This window comes from Wyeomyia smithii, chromosome 3 (genome assembly GCF_029784165.1).
Source record: "Wyeomyia smithii strain HCP4-BCI-WySm-NY-G18 chromosome 3, ASM2978416v1, whole genome shotgun sequence".
Taxonomy (NCBI): domain Eukaryota; kingdom Metazoa; phylum Arthropoda; class Insecta; order Diptera; family Culicidae; genus Wyeomyia; species Wyeomyia smithii.
The window spans coordinates 20,132,399-20,155,001 of record NC_073696.1 but is presented as its reverse complement, the minus strand read 5'-3'; the positions used below and the strand labels follow the sequence as shown (position 1 = coordinate 20,155,001).

The 22,603-nt window shown below is 39.9% G+C and overlaps 1 protein-coding gene across 6 annotated transcripts in view; it reads right to left on the bottom strand.

The window, feature by feature from the left end:
- LOC129732508 (protein sickie-like) overlaps positions 1 to 22,603 on the bottom strand; it is a 477,819-nt gene that overhangs the window by 156,228 nt on the left and 298,988 nt on the right. For all 6 annotated transcript variants that reach the window (XM_055693445.1, XM_055693439.1, XM_055693442.1 and 3 more), the window contains 2 exons: positions 18,267 to 18,453; positions 15,792 to 17,492 (listed from right to left, as the gene is read on the bottom strand). In XM_055693445.1, coding sequence (XP_055549420.1) covers positions 15,792 to 17,492; positions 18,267 to 18,453 — 1,888 coding nt within the window. The remainder of the gene's footprint in view (positions 1 to 15,791; positions 17,493 to 18,266; positions 18,454 to 22,603) is intronic.

The following is a 22,603-nucleotide window of genomic DNA, read 5'->3' as shown; positions in this document are numbered from 1 at the left end:
TTGCTTCCTTTTTCTGTTTCAGTTGCTTCACGCCGGAGAGGAATTTTATTCACTCACTTTTCGGTGGCTGATTTCTTGCGATTTGATTCTTTCTAGTTGGTCTGTTTCACTCCTAACACGGCAAGCATATATTAAAGCTTTTACTTTGGTATGTTTAAGGCATATTCTTCTTCAATCTAATAACTTTTCCGGTAAAAATATCGACATAATAAAGACTAGACACATAAAGCACTAACAGCAAGCACAAGATGACACAGATTCGCACAGCCACTACTGAATCGTTCTCGACGAAATCTTGGATTCACGAAGAACTACTCCTTATCTAATACTGCTAGCAGGAAAGCACCAAACTCTAACAATAAATCATTATTCTTCTCTTCAACCACTAGCTGAAAATCGATTCCTGCTGGTAGCAAAAAGCACTTAATTTGGTCCATCCGCTTCGGGACTCGGCAGTGACTCCAAAAGCGAAAACGACGGGAACTGCACCCGCATTTCGCCATTCAGCATCACTTCAAATTCACAAATGTCTTGGCTTTTTCCACGCATCCATTGTATCTCCAGAAAGGACACTGCATTTTGCCTGACAGCGTGCCGATCCTGTGTCCAAAAATCGAGTAACATGTCTGACTGGCAGCGGAACGGCATTCGGCTGCCACACTACTAGCGCTAGCAGTCTGCTCCTCTCCTGATTTGTACAGCCGAGCGAAAGATAGAACTCACTCTCTCTCGCCGTTTGAGAGTGCTGCTAACGCCTTGCATAACGCTCGCGGCGGTTTTTGGTCGGTTTTGGGTGTGAATTTTCCGGATGCGTTTCCACCCCATCCGCGCGTATTGACACAACACACCACCAAGTGGCCCTAGAAACCAGAAACGCGTCGACCGGTGTTCCAATGCACTGCGTTTTGGTGCTCTTGGTCACGATTTCGCAGGAACACAGGCGAGAGGGTTCCCCCAAACTATTAAGAGGGTGGATGGTGTGTATGAGTCATTCACCGTTGTTGATGTTGTTGTTGTTGTTGTGGTGAGGGTGGTAATGGTGGCAGTCGTCTTCATCGCCACCCGCGCTGACTTTCAATCAGCCGTATTAACATGCAACAGTTTATCCTAGCCGATAGGTCACCAACTTGCAACGCAGACGGAGAAAGATTCAGAAATTTTCCTAATTGACACTCGGAAAAGTTTTGCAACAAGTTACGTGTTCGGATTTTACTACGTTCTAAACATTAGCACTAAAATCGTGGAACTGTTGAAAAGTTTCCATTAGTATGCAGCATTACAATAAAAGTTAATTGCAGGCCCGTAAAGAGGCGGATTGTGCGCTTTATTGGTACTGGGTGAAGTTTGTACTAGTTAATGAAAACACATTCCGAGTACCTACCCCAAATTGCGTGAGCAAATAAATGTGCTGCTAATGAACTAATAAAAATTTGCTAATGTTCTGCTTAAATCGAGACCTTCGTATATAGCGCAACTATTAGACTATTGAGTCATAACTGATCAACAATGTCTTACTAGGTTTTTTCGCTTTTTCACGTTAGAGGTATTTTAGGAACTTAGATTTTGAAAACTTTTGGATAATTTAAGATTGATTGCTCATAAATTATTCAATAATTTTTTAATCGAAGGTACTGAAACGTGAAAATTGTAAGGTTGATGATAGCAGAGTCATACACAATTTTGAACATCACTAAAAAAACTACAAAGATATTCAAAGAAAGAATGGAAGTTTCACTAATATAACCCTATATAATTTACAAATCAAGTGTCATGATTTTCTCACCGGTTACCGGGCAAATATAAATAGAGTAAATAGTATTGTGAGCATTCATGCGTGTAAAAAGTGCCAATTGATGCTCAAAAAATCGTTTTTTAGAAAATACACTTATGTGCATGTGGTGGATGTACACTCTCCCAACAATTATGGATCACTTTTGTGTCTCATGTTATTTAACTCAGTTAAACTAACGGTTCGAAGGCATGTAACATGTTTGCAGTAAAATATGCCATATATGCTAGATTTAAACACAGAAAACATCGTTTTTATTACTAGATTGATGTGTTTTTATAGGCGTGAAATATTGTCTTCCAGAATCTATCAAAATATTTGTCGTTTTTCTCAATCAGCGTAAGTAGCACGCTCATCATTCATAATGTTCATATGTCATATAATCGCTAATTCACATGCAAAAAATAACTCATACGCAAAGATCGAGGTAAGTTCTTCACGGTTTATCAAAATTTTGATGGTTGATAACGATTTTTTTAGTATTAGTATTAGTATTAGTATTATTTATTATACTTCATCTGACAAGTTGTAGTCTTGAATAAAAAAAATTAAATTACTTAAATTTCACAGGTATTAAAAAAGTCTAGCTGATAGCAGTTTCTGTTTATAAATATTCGAGGAACATCCAAAATCTAACAGTTGACAGTTTGTTGAAGGTACGGATTATTCTGGAGATTGGTTCAAAGTATCCAAAGACAGAGCGATGGAACGGCGTTATAAACATTACATCTAGTGATCTGCGTTGAATTCGACCAGGAGCATCCAGGGAAAACTTGCTTAGAAGAGCCGGGCAGTCGATTTCACCAAGAATAACTTTAGCAGCAACCATTGCCTGCTGAATTTTTCTTCTACGATCCAGAGAAGCAATCCCTTACAGATTACTACGGTGTTAATAAGGAGAAAGTCTACGAAGTGCGAAAAGGACAAAACGCTTCTGCGGTCTCTCAATCCTATCAATCCAAGTTGTCTGATATGGTGCCCACACTGCAGCTGACGACTCCACAATCGATCTTACTAACGCCGAATATAACGATAACAGGCAATGGATATTAGTGAAATCTTCAGACACCTTCATAAGAAATTCTAGCTGACGACTTGCACGGTCAATAATAATGGCTCGATGCAGCCCAAAAGTCAATTTATCATCAAATAGTACCCCAAGGTCGTTAATTTCATTGACACGAGTAAGAGGTGTACGTCCGATTGTATAAGTGGCTTTTATGGGATTACTACATCGATAAAATGAAATTACAGCACATTTCTGGACACTAATAGTCATCAGGTTTTTTTGACACCAATCCTCAAAAATATCCAACAGATCTTGCAGTGTTTGGCAGTCGGAAAATTTGTCGATGACCATAAATATCTTTAGATCGTCAGCATAGAACAGTTTACATCCTCTTCCAAGACGGGCTGCGATATCATTTAAAAACAAAACGAAAAAGAGCGGTCCAAGATTGCTCCCTTGGGGAACGCCGGAGGTGTTTGTAAATCGTCGGGATGTGCAGGATCCAAATTTGACACTCAGGCTTCTACCACTTCTATTTTTCTGTAAATACTAGTTATTTTCTAAGTGTTCCATAATAGGGACCGAGACAAGATATTTCTCTATAAATATGGATCACTCCGATTCAAATGTGATTTTCACCATATAAAACACCCTCTCAACTTCTATTGAGCTCTAAACGGAAGCTAAACAGTGCTGAGCCTTTGAAAAATATTATTTCCAAGGCACGAGGGACAGGAAAGCTACGTAAAGCGGGAAACTGTTATGATGTACCGTAAACAATGGTTCATTGATAAAATGTGGCCAGGCCATGCGGGATCTTTAATACGATTTGAAATATGTTATTTCTTCAAATTACATAGTTTGAATAAGGTTTATTGAATGAGTTCGTTGCCAAAAGCTGTTTTTATTATACTGATCCATAATATGATGCGAAATGTCTCATAATTAGAACCGCTCTCAAAAATGATCCATAATTGTGTATTTAGTGAGTTACGAAATAAACATACTTTCTGAGAAATATTCACAAACATGGAAAGAAATACTCAATGAAGTGAAAGATTACATATTTCTGTGACTGAAAACATTTATAGATTAACAATAAAATTGGTCAGAAATGATTTTTTGAATTCATACATCTTCTTAAGTGATCCATAATCGTGGGGGGACTGTAGTTAGTAAATAATTGAACAGTGTTTTAGTAGAACTTTTTTCACAGTTTTTTTTTTAATATTCAGCTTTTTCGACGTGTGCATAGTCGAAGATATCTGTGTCATGCATGACATTTAAAAAAAAATCGTTATAACTCTGGTTTACTTTTCCGTAACATTCCATGTTGCATTTGAGTAGATTTTCAATGCCATTTCAATGATTGTTATTGAGAAAGAATTTTTCGATTTAATCAAACAGAGAGAAAGAAACTTAGTGTAAAAGTCGTATCACTTTCTAGATACTCAAATTATTTTGGGCGTTTTTTGACGTTTCCAGAAATTTCTTTTAAACTTTTAAAATCTTTTAAACGATATTTTATGGTTTGCGGAAAAATCTCTTCCTGCACTCAACATCTCGCTAAGATCTTATAATTGCAAATTTTCGATCACTCTTGTCCGATTTTCTCATGTCATTTTATTTTTTTCTTCATCTATAATTTATTTGACACGGCACAAATACAATTTAATGTTTTACGGCGCCAATTATATCTGGTAGCTTACTTTCTAAAGTATCTTAATAACTAAAAGCAAATTTTTTATCCTCGCTGCCGACTACGAGCTGAAACTAAATCTAACTTAAGGCTAGAATGTTTTGCATTAAAAGCACTGATTTGTTGTTTGATGGTTTTCCATCGCCATAGGTAAGCATCATATTGAATATGTTCCGCTGCTAGGCCAAGATATTACGGACTGGCATATTGGGTTGTCTCCCTCTCCGGATCCGGGGTCTTAACGTGTTCTTGTCGTTTGGTTGGATGTAGGCGGAAGGGAATAGGATTAAACTGGGGCGTGGATGGATTTCAGGAAAACGTATATAAGGGACATGTAGGATAGGTCACGGCTCGCCAAGACATCACGAACAGGAACAGCCTGCCTGCCAGGCTGCCTACTTTCGGCCTGCAGGGAAGCTATGAATTTAGACCTGGCGTCACGGTGTACAGGGCATGACCAAACAACGTGCTCTATGTCGTGACAACCTTCACCACAGGCACAGATACCACTCTCCCCGAGCCCAACACGACGGAGATGCGCGTCAAATCTATAGTGATTGGACATAAGCCGGGACATCACGCAAATGAAATCCCGACCTACATCCAACCCCTTGAACCACGGGTTCGTCGATACTTTGGGGATTATGGAATGTAACCACCTTCCCAATTCCCCTCTGGTCCAAGCATTTTGCCAACTGATGATCGTATTCTGACGTACAAGTGCGAAAAATTCAAGAATAATTCAAGTTTTGTTGATTTTCATTTGTTTCCTTTTGTCCATTTTTTTACGCAGACTCACGTCTTACGGCAACATTTTGGAAAAGGGGTGCGTCATGAAAATTGTCTAATTTCGAATACCAATAACTCAGTCAGTTTTCAACGGATTTCTTTCGTTTATGCATCTTTTGATAGGAAAATTAACTACGCGTCCATTGAAAACCGGTAAATTGTGATTTCAGGATAACTATTGCATTATTTTATATTGTGAAAACCTTATTTTGGATGCAGATTTCGGTCAACCAGAACGGAAAAGAAACCCAGATTCCAGATACCATCCAATACGGGTATTTTTGGAACCAGGGTAATATTCAGTGGCGATGAGAGTTCAATAATCGACCACATGCGCCGATTTAAATTCCAAGATAATGATTTCCGGTGTCCGCAAAACAGGTTTAAACCACCGAATTTTATATAGTATGGGTGTTTTCGGAAAAGAGATGATGCCTTGCGATCGGAAATCAACTATTTTCAAGTTCAAGATGGTTATTTCCAGCTCCTGGAAAACAGCCTAAATTGACGAACACCACCCATGATTTCTGATTCCTGGAACTCAAAAAAAAAACTGACCAAATACCACCTAATATCGATATTGCCGTAATCAGAATGGTGCTCAGAGTCAAGAAGTCTCTAGACACAATTTCAAAATCCAAGATGATGGCTTCCATTTTGAGGTGTTTCTGGATGATGAAAATGATGTCCTTTTGAAGTTTAAGATGGTAACTTCCAGTTTCTGGGACAATTATCAAATACCATCCAATATGGGTAATTTCGTAATCGGTATGATGCTCAAATGCCTAAAATCGACTCCAGTGAGGAAGGACCTGAAGCCAATTAAACAACGTTCCTCATCAGGGAAAAAGAATTGTTACTGAATTGTCTCATATATCAATATTTCTTCGCTCCATTTTTTTCAATCTTTTAGTTTTCTAACTGTTTTTTATTTTTTTTTATTTTTTTTTATTTCATGTGTTGGTTTTTCGTATTTGTTTTTTGTCCTTCTATTAATTCCTTTTTTATTTATTTCTCTCGAGTGGTCATAACATCTTTCGCCATCTTTTTTTTGTTATTTTTGATTTTCTTATTTGATTTTCTTAATTTTTTTACCTTCAAATTGACTTGTTTCCCCTTATTGTTTTTTTTTTCTTTTTCATACTTTTCATGTGCTCCATACACTATTTCGATCTTTTTTCATCCTTCAGTCCTTGATTTTGTCTTATTTTTATTTAGTGTTTTTTTTTTCATCGAATATTTTTTTTATTTTTCCATTTCAATCATCTCTTCCGTTTTTTGAATGTTTTTGTTCAAATATCATTATTCAATTTTTCACAGTTGATTTTCTTTTTTTTTTTGTTTTCCTAAAAATGGGTTTTCATATTTTGCTGCATTCTTTTTTATTTCAATTTTTGTTCGTCAAATTCTACCTTACTTTCTCTCTAGCTTCATTGCAGTTATTGTTTTCTTTTTTCCTTCTCCATTAGTTTTTTTTTCATTTTATTGATGCAAGAGATTATTGTCTATTTAAAGTAATTCAACCCTCCCTAAAAAACCGTTTTTTAACGTATAAGTACGAGATTTGGACCAGAGTTGCCAGATATTTTTTAAAGTTGTCTGCAACTGCTCGAAAATTGGAAAATTTTTCAAGATATAGAAAAAAAAAATTAAAAAATTGCGATCCACAGGACAAAATTTACGCACAGTTCGAGAAAGGTTGCGCAAATATAAGGCAACCCTGACAATAATCTACAGAAACTAGGAAAAAACTACACACATCTGCAGGTCAATAAAATCTGCATTTTGCAAAGCACATCTGGTATCCCTGATTCGGACAAGTAAGCAACTGCAATGTTTAAAAAAACTTGTGGGTTATTTTCTTTCTCTGCTTTACCTCCCATGCGCGCTGGTTCGATTCAAATGGTGTGTTCATATGTGTCATTCCAAGAGAATCTAAGGTGAACTCTTATGGATGTAGTTGTGATATTGACCCTCACGAAAAAATAACACTGAAGAAAAGTTCCAGATTGGAATGGTCTGTTCAAATTTTCTTGCTGATTTGTGGGAGCCCGGGGCCCAGGCCCCCCGCGTCCTCCCTTAAATCCGGCTCTGTGTACCACTGAGAATTGTTGAAATGCAAAATTCGATCTCTGATTGGTCGCTTTATGCTCATTTATATGGCAAATATAGTTTTTGGTACATCTAATTTTTTCTTTCATCTATCTGGCGGTTTTTTACCCATTTTGAGTTTTTTTGCAAGTTTGTCTTCACAGATAGTCAACTTCATCATTTGAACCGCAAATTTTATTATTTTGAGCTGTTATTGTAGATTCATGATAGTTAGGTTTCAGATCGGTAAGAAATTCCAATCGAGCACGCATATATCAAGATGGCTTGACAAAATATTTTTTTTTAATTCTTTTATCACCAATATTTAGTGGTTAATTTGTGAGTTCTAAATCTAATTTGTGGTAATTTGTGGTTAAGTGGTTTTCGAGAAATTTTTAAAAAACTGAGTCAAGCCATCTTGAAACATGATTTTTCTTCAAATCGGACAACGATGATATATACACAAAACAAAAGCTCATAATTTGTGGTTTACGAAAATGTAGTTTTAGGGTCATAATTACTAACACCACAAACAGCCAACGCCACTAGCGGCCAGCGGCGTCAACAACAAATAAACAAAACGTAGAACTACGTGAACAATAGAACATAAATTTCTGTACAAACACTAGTAAATATGACCTTAAAATTACATTTTCGTACACCACAAATTATGAGCTTTCGATTGATGTATATATCATCGTTGTCCGATTCATATGAAGCAAAATCATGTTTCAAGATGGCTAGACTCAGTTTTTTGAAAATTTCTCGGAAACCGCTTAACCGCAAATTACCACAAATTGGATTTCGAGCTCACAAATTAACCACTAAATATTGGTGATAAAAGAGTTAAAAAAAAATATTTTGTCAAGCCATCTTGATATATGCCGAAACACCCGAATTATTTCTCATGATTATACTCATCAGGTAGAAATTGAAGTCAAGCGAATTTACGCTCAAATGTAAAGTATTTGGAAGAGTCGTACAAAAAGCAGGCATGAACAGCATCACTTCAAACTGTTATATGAGAACATCATGTTGCACCATTGAGAACTTTGTTGTATGCTGAGATTAAACTATAATCTTTCTATCAAACACAATTCAACTGGAGTCTCATTTATCCAATACACAAACCATAAATTGCGACATAAAATCTAGCTTGCAACAATGCAACACAACTGTTGTCACACAAACCGCAACAACATTGCAACTTATCGCATTCGATGCTGTCAATTTAACTGTTATACATGCAACAGTCACTAGAAAGTCACATCACTCTGCTGCAACATTCCACCTTCTTTGGTGAAGCTTTCAAACGCTAACCAAACGCAACTTTTCCGGCACAAAGATGCAAAAGTCAAGTATAAGACTATTTTTCATCCCGCTTGCAAAGTTGACGCCTCGGAACACGGGAAGATTAATCGAACAACTTCAGGCTCACTTGTTGTGCGAGCCATATTCTGATAGCGCGCTCAAATAAGGAGACAAAAAAAGAAAAACTTTCTTTTACCTCGGAGCGATCGGAGGTGGTGGTGGCGGTCCTGCGGACCGACCGACCGTCTGCATAGTTGAGCACACCATCAAAAGTTTTTCAATCGGATGTTGGGACGCTCGCATCACCCGGTGTTCGAGAAGAGGTAAGACTATCGGTTGGACTAAATTTTTCCCGGCAGCAGCCTGTCGGGAAACTTCCGGACAACGGTTGTGGAGTTTCTATCTATGTTTCCGTTTAGCTTCGTTCTATGGTATACAGGAATAACACCTGTTGTTCGGGCTATGGAACATTCCGAGGTAAAAGTTTAGCGAACTTTTTTTGTTTGGGTTATTTGGATGCAGTCATTAGTTTGAAAAATAAAGGAAATTTTCAGTGCTGAAAAATAATCCTTTTTTCAGAAAGTTATAGGGTATGCTATTAAATCATTTGATAGCAGCTGATGCTTTTTTCTACACGGTCGTTAATCCCATTACTTGTCCTAACGTCGATCGTTGTTATTGTTTCGATTCATACACGAAACATTAGCGTGGGTGTTTAACTCGTTAGACAATAAAATCGGAACTAGGCCAGGAATTCCCATCAAAATCAAATTGAATTCCATTTCTAGCAAGCATTAGAACGGAATTTTCTCATACCATAGACGACGGAAGCGAATAAACGCGTTTGGAAGTAGCGAATTAAAATTCTGTTTACTTGAACTTTTTGCGTATCTTTCGGTTTATCCACAGGAGTGAAAAGAATTAAAAGTGGTGCTGCCGGAAAGCTTCTTCGCTGTTTAAGAGCCAGGCTTAGTGGGAAGAAAAATAGAGCCCAGGATAAAGTGGCGTGGTGTTGAAACATTGCGCTACGAGTAGGAAAAAGATTTTATAGGTATTTGTATTTTTAAAATTTTTTGACATTTTTGACATTTTTTGACATTTTTGACATTTTTTGACATATTTGACATTTTTTGACATTTTTTGACATTTTTGACATTTTTTGACATTTTTGACATTTGTTGACATTCTTAACATTTTTTAACATTTTTTGACATTTTTTGACATTTTTTGATATTTTTGACATTTTCTGACATTTTTTGACATTTTTTGACATATTTTGAAATTTTTAACATTTTTCACATTTTCAAAATTTTTAACAGTTTTACCATTTTTAACATTTTTAAAATTTTTAACATTTTTAACATTTTAAACATTTTAAACATTTTAAACATTTTTAACATTTTTAACATTTTTAACATTTTTAACATTTTTAACATTTTTAACATTTATAACATTTTTAACATTTTTAACATTTTTACCATTTTTAACATTTTTAGCATTTTTAACATTTTTAACATTTTTAACATTTTTAACATTTTTAACATTTTTAACATTTTTAACATTTTTAACATTTTTAACATTTTTAACATTTTTAACATTTTCAACATTTTTAACATTTTTAACATTTTTAACATTTTTAACATTTTTAACATTTTTAACATTTTTAACATTTTTAACATTTTTAACATTTTTAACATTTTTAACATTTTTAACATTTTTAACATTTTTAACATTTTTAACATTTTTAACATTTTTAACATTTTTAACATTTTAACATTTTAACATTTTTAACATTTTTAACATTTTTAACATTTTTAACCTTTTTAAACATTTTTAACATTTTTAACATTTTTCACATTTTTAACATTTTTAACATTTTTACCATTTTTAACATTTTTAGCATTTTTAACATTTTTAACATTTTTAACATTTTTAACAGACAGACAGACAGACAGACAGACAGACAGACAGACAGACAGACAGACAGACAGACAGACAGACAGACAGACAGACAGACAGACAGACAGACAGACAGACAGACAGACAGACAGACAGACAGACAGACAGACAGACAGACAGACAGACAGACAGACAGACAGACAGACAGACAGACAGACAGACAGACAGACAGACAGACAGACAGACAGACAGACAGACAGACAGACAGACAGACAGACAGACAGACAGACAGACAGACAGACAGACAGACAGACAGACAGACAGACAGACAGACAGACAGACAGACAGACAGACAGACAGACAGACAGACAGACAGACAGACAGACAGACAGACAGACAGACAGACAGACAGACAGACAGACAGACAGACAGACAGACAGACAGACAGACAGACAGACAGACAGACAGACAGACAGACAGACAGACAGACAGACAGACAGACAGACAGACAGACAGACAGACAGACAGACAGACAGACAGACAGACAGACAGACAGACAGACAGACAGACAGACAGACAGACAGACAGACAGACAGACAGACAGACAGACAGACAGACAGACAGACAGACAGACAGACAGACAGACAGACAGACAGACAGACAGACAGACAGACAGACAGACAGACAGACAGACAGACAGACAGACAGACAGACAGACAGACAGACAGACAGACAGACAGACAGACAGACAGACAGACAGACAGACAGACAGACAGACAGACAGACAGACAGACAGACAGACAGACAGACAGACAGACAGACAGACAGACAGACAGACAGACAGACAGACAGACAGACAGACAGACAGACAGACAGACAGACAGACAGACAGACAGACAGACAGACAGACAGACAGACAGACAGACAGACAGACAGACAGACAGACAGACAGACAGACAGACAGACAGACAGACAGACAGACAGACAGACAGACAGACAGACAGACAGACAGACAGACAGACAGACAGACAGACAGACAGACAGACAGACAGACAGACAGACAGACAGACAGACAGACAGACAGACAGACAGACAGACAGACAGACAGACAGACAGACAGACAGACAGACAGACAGACAGACAGACAGACAGACAGACAGACAGACAGACAGACAGACAGACAGACAGACAGACAGACAGACAGACAGACAGACAGACAGACAGACAGACAGACAGACAGACAGACAGACAGACAGACAGACAGACAGACAGACAGACAGACAGACAGACAGACAGACAGACAGACAGACAGACAGACAGACAGACAGACAGACAGACAGACAGACAGACAGACAGACAGACAGACAGACAGACAGACAGACAGACAGACAGACAGACAGACAGACAGACAGACAGACAGACAGACAGACAGACAGACAGACAGACAGACAGACAGACAGACAGACAGACAGACAGACAGACAGACAGACAGACAGACAGACAGACAGACAGACAGACAGACAGACAGACAGACAGACAGACAGACAGACAGACAGACAGACAGACAGACAGACAGACAGACAGACAGACAGACAGACAGACAGACAGACAGACAGACAGACAGACAGACAGACAGACAGACAGACAGACAGACAGACAGACAGACAGACAGACAGACAGACAGACAGACAGACAGACAGACAGTCAGACAGACAGACAGACAGACAGACAGACAGACAGACAGACAGTCAGACAGACAGACAGACAGACAGACAGACAGACAGACAGACAGACAGACAGACAGACAGACAGACAGACAGACAGTCAGACAGACAGACAGACAGACAGACAGACAGACAGACAGTCAGACAGACAGACAGACAGACAGACAGACAGACAGACAGACAGACAGACAGACAGTCAGACAGACAGACAGACAGACAGACAGACAGACAGACAGACAGACAGACAGACAGACAGACAGACAGACAGACAGACAGACAGACAGACAGACAGACAGACAGACAGACAGACAGACAGACAGACAGACAGACAGACAGACAGACAGACAGACAGACAGACAGACAGACAGACAGACAGACAGACAGACAGACAGACAGACAGACAGACAGACAGACAGACAGACAGACAGACAGACAGACAGACAGACAGACAGACAGACAGACAGACAGACAGACAGACAGACAGACAGACAGACAGACAGACAGACAGACAGACAGACAGACAGACAGACAGACAGACAGACAGACAGACAGACAGACAGACAGACAGACAGACAGACAGACAGACAGACAGACAGACAGACAGACAGACAGACAGACAGACAGACAGACAGACAGACAGACAGACAGACAGACAGACAGACAGACAGACAGACAGACAGACAGACAGACAGACAGACAGACAGACAGACAGACAGACAGACAGACAGACAGACAGACAGACAGACAGACAGACAGACAGACAGACAGACAGACAGACAGACAGACAGACAGACAGACAGACAGACAGACAGACAGACAGACAGACAGACAGACAGACAGACAGACAGACAGACAGACAGACAGACAGACAGACAGACAGACAGACAGACAGACAGACAGACAGACAGACAGACAGACAGACAGACAGACAGACAGACAGACAGACAGACAGACAGACAGACAGACAGACAGACAGACAGACAGACAGACAGACAGACAGACAGACAGACAGACAGACAGACAGACAGACAGACAGACAGACAGACAGACAGACAGACAGACAGACAGACAGACAGACAGACAGACAGACAGACAGACAGACAGACAGACAGACAGACAGACAGACAGACAGACAGACAGACAGACAGACAGACAGACAGACAGACAGACAGACAGACAGACAGACAGACAGACAGACAGACAGACAGACAGACAGACAGACAGACAGACAGACAGACAGACAGACAGACAGACAGACAGACAGACAGACAGATATGTTCTAGCATATCACTATCGAACTCTAGACTTCAATTTCAGTAATAAATAAAGGCGCACGGTTGCTCTGCAAAAATACAAGTCTGCAAATCGGTGCGTTTGAAATCTAGTGAAAAACTTTCTTTTACTAAGTTCCACAAAATTGTCGAAGGCGACAACTTTGTACAACATTGTTTAATTCTATCTGCCAAGATTTCTTTAGAAATGTTGGTCACCCTATTTTGTGTTAACATTATATGAAGCGCTTCATCATATCACACAAATTTATAAACAAATGTTCTGCTCTAGAATGTCGCTATAGGGCTCTAGATCTAAATCTCAAAAATAAATGAAGTCGCACGGTTGCACATCGAAAAAAACGGCTCTAACTCGTTTTATTTTAAAGATAGAGAAAAAAAAATTACTACAAAGTTGCGCAAAATTGATGGGAATGCAACATTGAGGAACATTGTTTAACTTTATCTGCCAAGATAAGAAAGTTAGATGCTGTATTTCATTGAGAATGTTGGTCACCCTGAATTGCGATAACCCGAAATAAAGCGCCTTGGTCATATTGTACAAGTTTGTTGAAGATAGTATTGCTCTAGCCTATCACTATCGTGCTCTAAATCTGACTTTCCAAAATGAATGGAGGCGCACGGTTGCCCAGCGAAAAAAACAAACGACTGTAACTCGGTTAGTTTGAAAGATAGGGAAAAACTTTTTTCTACAAAGTTGCGCAAAATTGACGAGGTTACAACATTGTAGAACTTTGTTTTACTCTATCTGCTAAGATAAGAAAGTCAGATGCTGAGCTTCATTCCATGTATATCAAAACTGGAGTTAATTTTAAGATTCATTAGTCTATTTCGAAAGCAAGGTCTTCGAATAACGACAAATTTACAAAATGTTTCGAAATAAAGTTACCACAAACGCATTATGTCTGCAGCGAAAGCTCACAGAAGCAAAATTTGTCTGAAAGTAGCAAAAAACCTCAACACACATGTTTCAACTGTCTCCGTACATAGGTTCTATTGCATATATGAGTAATTTAATTTTCTGGTCAGTCACCAAACTGGAGGAAACTTTAGGCGAAACACGACACAAAGAAAGTATCCTTCTTTCACACCACCCACGATAAAATAGTTCAAGCAAATGACATTGTTCGCAGCGACGCTGCTGCTCTCGGTCTTCTTCCCATTTATGGGTGGAAAGCCTTATATCGCAGTGGAAACTGAAGCAACCTGCGCCGACAATGGTTGTTGCCATGGAGTCTCGCTGCGTCCTCAACGTACACGCACAGCGTGTACGAGCATGTAGAATGTCGCAATGGGACGCGCCTGTGTGACCCGGGAGGGTTCGGAGCAGAACTCCGAAAAAGGATCAAATGAATAGAGAGCATAATTATGAATTATGAGCTCCAATGAAACCGAATTAAACGTACGATAAAATGGGGGATTTGCATTTGGAATTCTACGCACTGGAGGAGGCCCACTCTCCTCTTGAGTCGAGGAGAACGAGGAAGTGCATCCCCTCGGGATGGATGAAAAAACGAAGGGGAGATGAAACCCGTTCTGCACGGTTCGATCCTGAACGGGCTCGGCTGCTGCTCAGATGTGATGGCATGCCGATATGAGTGCCCCGTTGTTAAAAATCAGATTATGGGATTTTACCGCTCTTAACACGGCTCCTTTCCACGTGAAAAGTGTGTGCGATAAAAGTGATATGAATTTTAATGAAAACGCTGCGCATCTCTGGCAATTATTCCGGTGTTCAACTCCATCCGTGTCGTGTTTTACACCAAAACCGCCGTTCCGGATTATAATTGGAACGGATTCGAAAACAAATAACAGGCGCCCATCATTCAAACGCAATAAATCCCCCACAAATTGTCATCCCGACTGTCGCTCCAAGTCTTACACTAATCCCCGAAATTAATTCCCCGGCATGCCCTTGGTCCGAGCCCGGATTTCAGCGCTGTCAATTTGGCGAAAGCGAATGAGATAAAAACACTGTCATCACAGCAAAAACAGCCTGCACTGATATCCCCCACGTCCATGACGCGTCACAAACATTTACATCCTACACACGCGAACAACGCGTCTCACGGTCGAACGGAGCGAACACGGGAAGGAATTTGTCGAAACATAAATTATCCGTGCCAATACACGTCTTTTCGGAGATAAAATATTTTGGGGTCACTCGATGCAAATAAATTCGACTCACCTTTCTTCGATCGTTGTCGGCAGCGGCGTTCGATTGCGCAGTGAACTGATGTACTGCTGGCGTCCTGCCGTGGTTAACAAGCTGGTGCCGCCTCCACTGCCCTCCGAGAGGTAGCCATTTTCGATGGAATCCGAGTAGCGGGCGGGAATCTTTCGCAGCGCATCCCCATCACTGCAGTAGCCCTGGCCGGCCAGATCTTCACAGTACTCCGAGATGAAGTGATGACCGCGAGCACCTCGCGTTGGCAGTGTCACGTGGCTGTTGTAACCGCGAAGCAGAGGTCGCATCGGAACGACGGTGATTTGCTTTTCCTCCTGTTCGTAGATGGTTTCGGCAGTGTTGAGGATTTTGTTCGGGACGGTGTTGAATTTGTTGTTGTTGGCGTTGTTCAAATTGACATCGTTGTACAGGAAGGAAGGCGATGACTTCTGGGGCGAGTGGAGGTTGGACAGCTGCTCGGATCCACTCTCGGAACCGCTGGGCCGGTAGAGGACGCTGCTGGACTCACTGGAATTGGAGTGCTGCCCAACGGAGGCACCTTGCGTGGAATTAGAGTGCATACTGTCACTCATGCAGCTCGGAATCGGTGCTTGTTGTTGCTGCTGCTTGTGCAAGGGACTTCCAGGAACGTTATTATTACCACTGATACTGATCGGGTTCACCACATGCAAGCGTTCGCTGTTGTTATTTGATATGTTGTTTGGATGCGGAGGTTGATGATGTTGGGGCGAACTCAGGCCATTCGAGAGACCTGTCCCGAACCCGTTCAGAGCACGGTCCAGCTTTGCCAAATCGTCCTTCTGTTTGCTGTATTCCTGCAGGAGCTGCGGTGGCGAGGGTTTGCTCGTTCCTTTCACGGCGGCCATCGGTTTCGGAATCCCAGTGCCTACTGACGGTGGAGCGACCATCGTTTTCGGAGACTGAATTTGCGGTGGAACCTGCGACTGCTGCAGCAGCAAACTAGTTTTACTTTCGGATTTTGCATCAAGTTTTCTGTCGCCCGACAACGACGACGACGGTGGCGACGACGACGACGACGTTCCTCCCACAGGGGCAGGTTTCAGCTTCGATTCGGTCTTGGTCGGATTGCCCGCAATGCCGTTGGTCGATGTCGTCAGGGCCGTCGGAATTTTGTGCGCTTTCGGTGTAATCGGAATGTGCGTCTCGAGCTGATCCTTTCCTGTCTTGCCACCCTTATCGCCTGCCTGTTTGGCTGAAACCTTCGAACCAGCGTCCTTCGAGGAGCCGGACTTGGATGAGATGAGCTTCGATGATTTCGATGACGACGATGATGATGACAGTTTGGCAGTGTCCGTTTTCTTGATCACCGATTCTCTCATCTTTCCGATGGGACCTTCGTTCAGGCTTAGACTCGAGTCACTCCGTTCGCTTCGGGCCGACGAAAATCCGCTACTCGAGCTGGTCCGCTTTGAAATGGTCGATTTAGCAGTCTTATCCTGTTTGTCCTTGCTGCTGTTGAAGAGTTTCAACTTTTCCAGCATCGATTGCTTCTGCTGTACGGGTCCTCCTCCCACGTGAGTTATACCCGGGCTAGGGATGTTAGTGACGTTTCCATTCGGGATAAGGCCCACGTGGTTGTTGTTGTTATTATTATTGTTGTTGTTATTGTGGTTTCCATTGCCAGTCTGGGTCGCATACGGACTGGCCGGGATTTTGCACGTCGATTGCGGTATGCGGAGGCTGTGTAGGAATAAAAGAAAGGATAACGTTTAGCGAATTCGGTACTAGCCAGCAGCGATAGAGAATTGTAATTGAAATAGTTTGCCCGGTCATCGAGTGATTTATTAGTCTAGTGCCCCTGGTAAATTGTTCGCTATTGGATCGATGGTTTTTTCTCTATCAAATATATTTTCAACAACAGAATTTAAATCGTTAAAGATAAAACTCCCCAAAATAGCTTCTACTCTACCAATACAAGGTAAGCATCGTATGATTGCAATTATTCCCAATTCCCCACTATTCTAGGCTATGCAAAAAGAGCAGCAACCGCATAAATTCTAACCAAGCCTTCCTTTGGGACTACACCGTTTAATCAGCCGTACGCCCAAATTTCATGTCTGAGACCTGAGCATTTTTTGGCTCCACAATAAACTCAGGCTCTACGCTCACTCACTCGCTCGTTCGCTATAATCATCCCCTCTTGGCGGTTGGGCTGATTGTTGTTGTTTCAAAACAACAACCAGCAAACCCCAAAATATCAATCCCCTCACTTGGAAATGATAACAACGGAAGAAAAAAAAATCAACCCCCATTTTTTGAAGCACGACTGAAATCAAGAGCTTCGTTTATCTCCCAGAAGCAATGAAAATTTCACATTCTTCACCTCGGCGTTACCCCCTTAATACCCGCGCTCCGGTGGTAGCTTCGCTACATGAACATGCTACAGTTTTAGTGCTGTGGGATGACAGAGGAAGAGAGAGAGAGTGGGTGGTTAATTCCGTTTCAGTGCCTTACCTGCCGCCTTTCGGGATCTGCGTTATTATCGCCGTCCCATTATGCTGCGGACTCCCGGGGCAGCTGTTGCCATCGAGTGGAGTATTGCCGCTACCGCCGCTTCCGAGGCCGGGACCGCTACCACCACCACCACCACCACCGACGATGCTGCCGGCTAGCGAGTGCTTCTGCAAGCCCGGGTGAAGTCCTGGTGTGAAGATAGAAAGAAGAAAAAAATGTGAGATTGGCGAATATGTGGTGGAAATGCGATGGCTTATTATTGCTGCTTTTGGGTATGGCTTTACAACGAAATGACGTACTGTTTTAACATGTTGAGTTTTGTTATTTTGTTTCAAACAATTTTTTGATACGAAATATATAATTAAATAGCATGAAAATGGATGGATCCGATTCAAATGAAACCTGGCATACGTATTTGGCCTAGCAAATTGGATATTTTCTGCGGGTTTATTTTTGTGGCTTGGCAGCAACTCCCCAAAAGAAATGTAACACAGAAAAAAGCTGTTTTTAAAATTGAAAAAATATTATAAAAGCTGCATTTCATGTTTTAAAAAAATTGACATTTTTTCTGGTAATAAAAGTTATTTCAAAACTTACTCCCGAGCCATGCATTTTTTACTTAATATCAATCATCATTTATCATTTGAAGCAATACAAATCATTACATACGAAATTAAAGAGAGCTCTTAAGGGGTTATATACCTTTCTAGTTTTCAAAAAACCGGAAAAAAATTTGTTACATTATCTTCAAATACAACATCTTGAGAACATTTCCACAAATTGTCATAAAGATCTGAATAATAGGAAGAAAGTTAGAGCGATTTGCAGCGCGCCTCGCCACGGCCGCATAAGCTAGACATGAAACTTTCAACGCGATTATCTCGGAATAGTTTCTTCCGGAAAATGACTTTGCCGTGATCCTGATTGCGGGAAAACTACTGAACCGATTTCCTTCATCTTTTTTTTTAAATTTTCGTTATAAAATTCGCCGGTCCTTGAACGATCGCTTTTTGAAACATACAGCTGCAATTGCAATTTTTAGCGCTCAAAACGTGCATTTTTTGGGAAAAACGTTCCCGTTTGCACTGAAAAGAAATACTCATAAAAGCGGTCGTTCAAGGACCCGGCACACTTCTAAACTAATGAAATAATATGAGTTTTTTGATTTCGGTTGATTCGCTGAGTCTCTATCAGGATCACGCAAGCCTCTGAAAAAAATAGCGTTTCGGGGAAACGGCCATTACTCCAGTAATAATTGGTATATCACAAAATCAAACGTATTTTCTTGTTGTTGATAAACTGTACTTTCAGAAAAATACCATTTTGATGTAATGAAAATGGTGCTATGCACTTAAAAATAAATTCAAACTTCCCTCATTTTTCTTGACCAAAAAGGTATATAACCCCTTAAACATAACCTTCAAGTAACAAATTGTCTTATATTTTTTCTACACTTTCTACCAAAAGTGTTGTAAAAATTTTATGCTTAATAGAAAGTATCAAAGAAACATGAACTCGTTTTTTTTTCAATTCAAAATCAGAAGTTATTTTAAAATTTATTCGAGAGACAACAAACAACCGTTCACTTATTTTTGTAAAGTATTATTAAACTTTCACAACTTATTCTAAGACAGTTTTTTTTTACAACCAAACATTTTTAGTAACTATTTTCAAATTAAGTTTATACTGGAAATTTTCTGAATCATTTGTTAAATTTGTTCACTCTTGAAGAGTGAATTGAGTATTGTTGATCGCACATTATTTCATGTTTTCATGGTTGATGATAGAAATCGTGAATAGCCGGTGACAACTAAAATTTTGGAATTTTTCGTGGTTTTCTTACTGCATAACACGCTGAGAGAGGAATAACAGTATGTATACGTAAGTGCTCCATCTCTCTCCCTCTCTTCTCTTTATGCCAGAAGTTTTTGTTTTGTTTATGTACGATCAGATCTGTTGAAAATGGTACCGAAACAAGAAGAATTGCTCAAGCGCGTTTTGTACAGTTCCAACTTGACTGCATAATCATCTTGGCAAAAAAATCGCGGTAAGCCATTTTAAAAGTTAAAAATTTCCGATTGCGATGTCTAATTTTCTGCAAACTTCAACAAAAAATCGCCAGGAAGGTACCGAAAAACGGTCAAAATAATGGACAAAAAATACTTCGCTCATTTGACATAGAATTACCTACGTCTTACGGTAACAAATATAGGGGTATGAATTGAAACCCGAAAATATCGAGTGCGTCATGAAAATTGTACACTTTCAAATGTTCAAAACTCAGTCAGTTTCTAACTGATTTCCTCCATTTTAATAGCAATCGTTTAAAAGCTATCGCACTATTGAAAAATCAAGATCCTATTTATGTTCCGACCAATCAGAGTTGAAACAAGGCCTTCTTCCCCAGTAGAACCGACGCTAAAGTGTACAAACGACTTGACTTTATAACTGATTTGTTAATGTTTTTGTTGTTATTTCACTCGCTATAGTCCCCAAAGGTACGGCCCGGAAGTAAAACTCTTACGGGGAGCTGCGTAGCCGCAAGGTTACAGAGTCCGCTTTGTCAAGTGGATGGTCGTGGGTTCGAATCTTAGTAGAACCAGTCCATCCGATGTCAAAAAGGACTTAAGCATGGCTTTATTCTCAGGCTCCCCACCAGTTACCCTTCTTGCTGAAATCTACAATACCTTTGCGTGACTTCCTCTTAACAAAAAAATAAGTCCCTCTTATCAATAAAACTGGCCAGAAGGACGCACGACGAAACTTCTCCAGGGAATTGTAATTAGTGATATTTGGCAAGAGGAACGAGTATCGGTATAGTAGAACAGTAAGCGTGTAAGGAAGAGTAGCACATTGCACACAAGCACTGATGAACAATAATAATAAGCATGCCACTTCTCAATAGAGGTATTGCTATTAACAGAAGTGCGGGATACAGCAGACACCCGGGCATATCTCACAATAGATCTACGATTCTGGTCGCAGTGAGGAAGTCCATACAGGAAAAAAAAAAGTAAAACTCTTAGTAGTCACGTTCAAAAGCTAGCATGCAGAAATTTTGTCTTTGCTGTGTACCCGCTGTAGTAAGAAGGCGGTTGACTCGTACTGGAAATTGGGACACGCAGCTGGCAGGACAGCAGCCGATTCTAACGCAGCAAGGCTGAACCAATCTCAGCGTTCCACAGCAGACGGATTAACTGGTGGACCGCAGCACTGCACAGTATTACTGAACATGTAACTTAATTTTGTTCTAATCTTTCGCGTCACGTTAGTTTTTTTTGCCCACTGCTAATAGATGTGAGTGTTCCGGTAGCGTGTGTGTATGTTTGCTTGCTTGCAGTGCGTGCGGAGAGGAGGAAAACAAGAGAACTAGAATTATCCCGTGTCATCCCGATCAGAAAAGCATTACTAAAAAATTACAAAATTATATCAACACGAGATACAAATAACAAATTTTGATACGATTTTGTATTTTCCCATATGCTTTTGATAACGAAATTGAATCTAAATGAGTTATGATAGCAAATTCTGGAATCAAGTTGTTCTGGAACAAGTCTAACAGATTTTTCATCTCTATCAAAACCTGTTATTTCTAACAATGGTTGTTATTATACTGTTCTATATGCTATCTTATTTTGTTAGAAACCTGATACGTGGGAAACAAAGCTTGATATGGATTTGATACTAGTGAAATAATTTGTGTTACACAATATCGCACGCTAGCCTGGGGGGCTAATGCGGTCTCGATCAACTAGATTAGTTGAGAGAATTCGTTATCGATATTGTTTTCGGCACATTTTGCATGTTGTAGGATAAGTACAACGATACACCGTGCCCCAGTGCTGAGTCGTAAAAATTTCCAGCTCGAAAAGATCTTCGACCTGATCGGGAATCGAACCCGATATCACAACCGTGTGGGAAAGCTAGCCGACCGACATCGCTAACCACAGAACCACGGGGACCACAATTTGTGTTACAATTTCTGTTATTTTAAACACCTAACGAGATCAAATTGAAAACACAACCTGAAAGGTTTTTCTCATAACACACTAACAGCTTCTGTTACAATTTTGTTTTGCCCTTCTGATCGGGACCATGCCAAATTTGTTGCTGTTGTGAGAAAAACCAAATCATATTCAAATGCCCTGAATCATAATTGAAAAAGGTTGTCACTAGCCAAAACGTTGACGACAGCGATGAAAACTACGCAAAATACTTCTAACTAAAAATTACAAATAATTATTATAATAATTAATAACTTTCTTTGAGATAAGTTTTTTGATCGTGGCCGGTGTAGCTATCGAAAATATTTTACTTCTCCTGCCATTCCTTAGTTT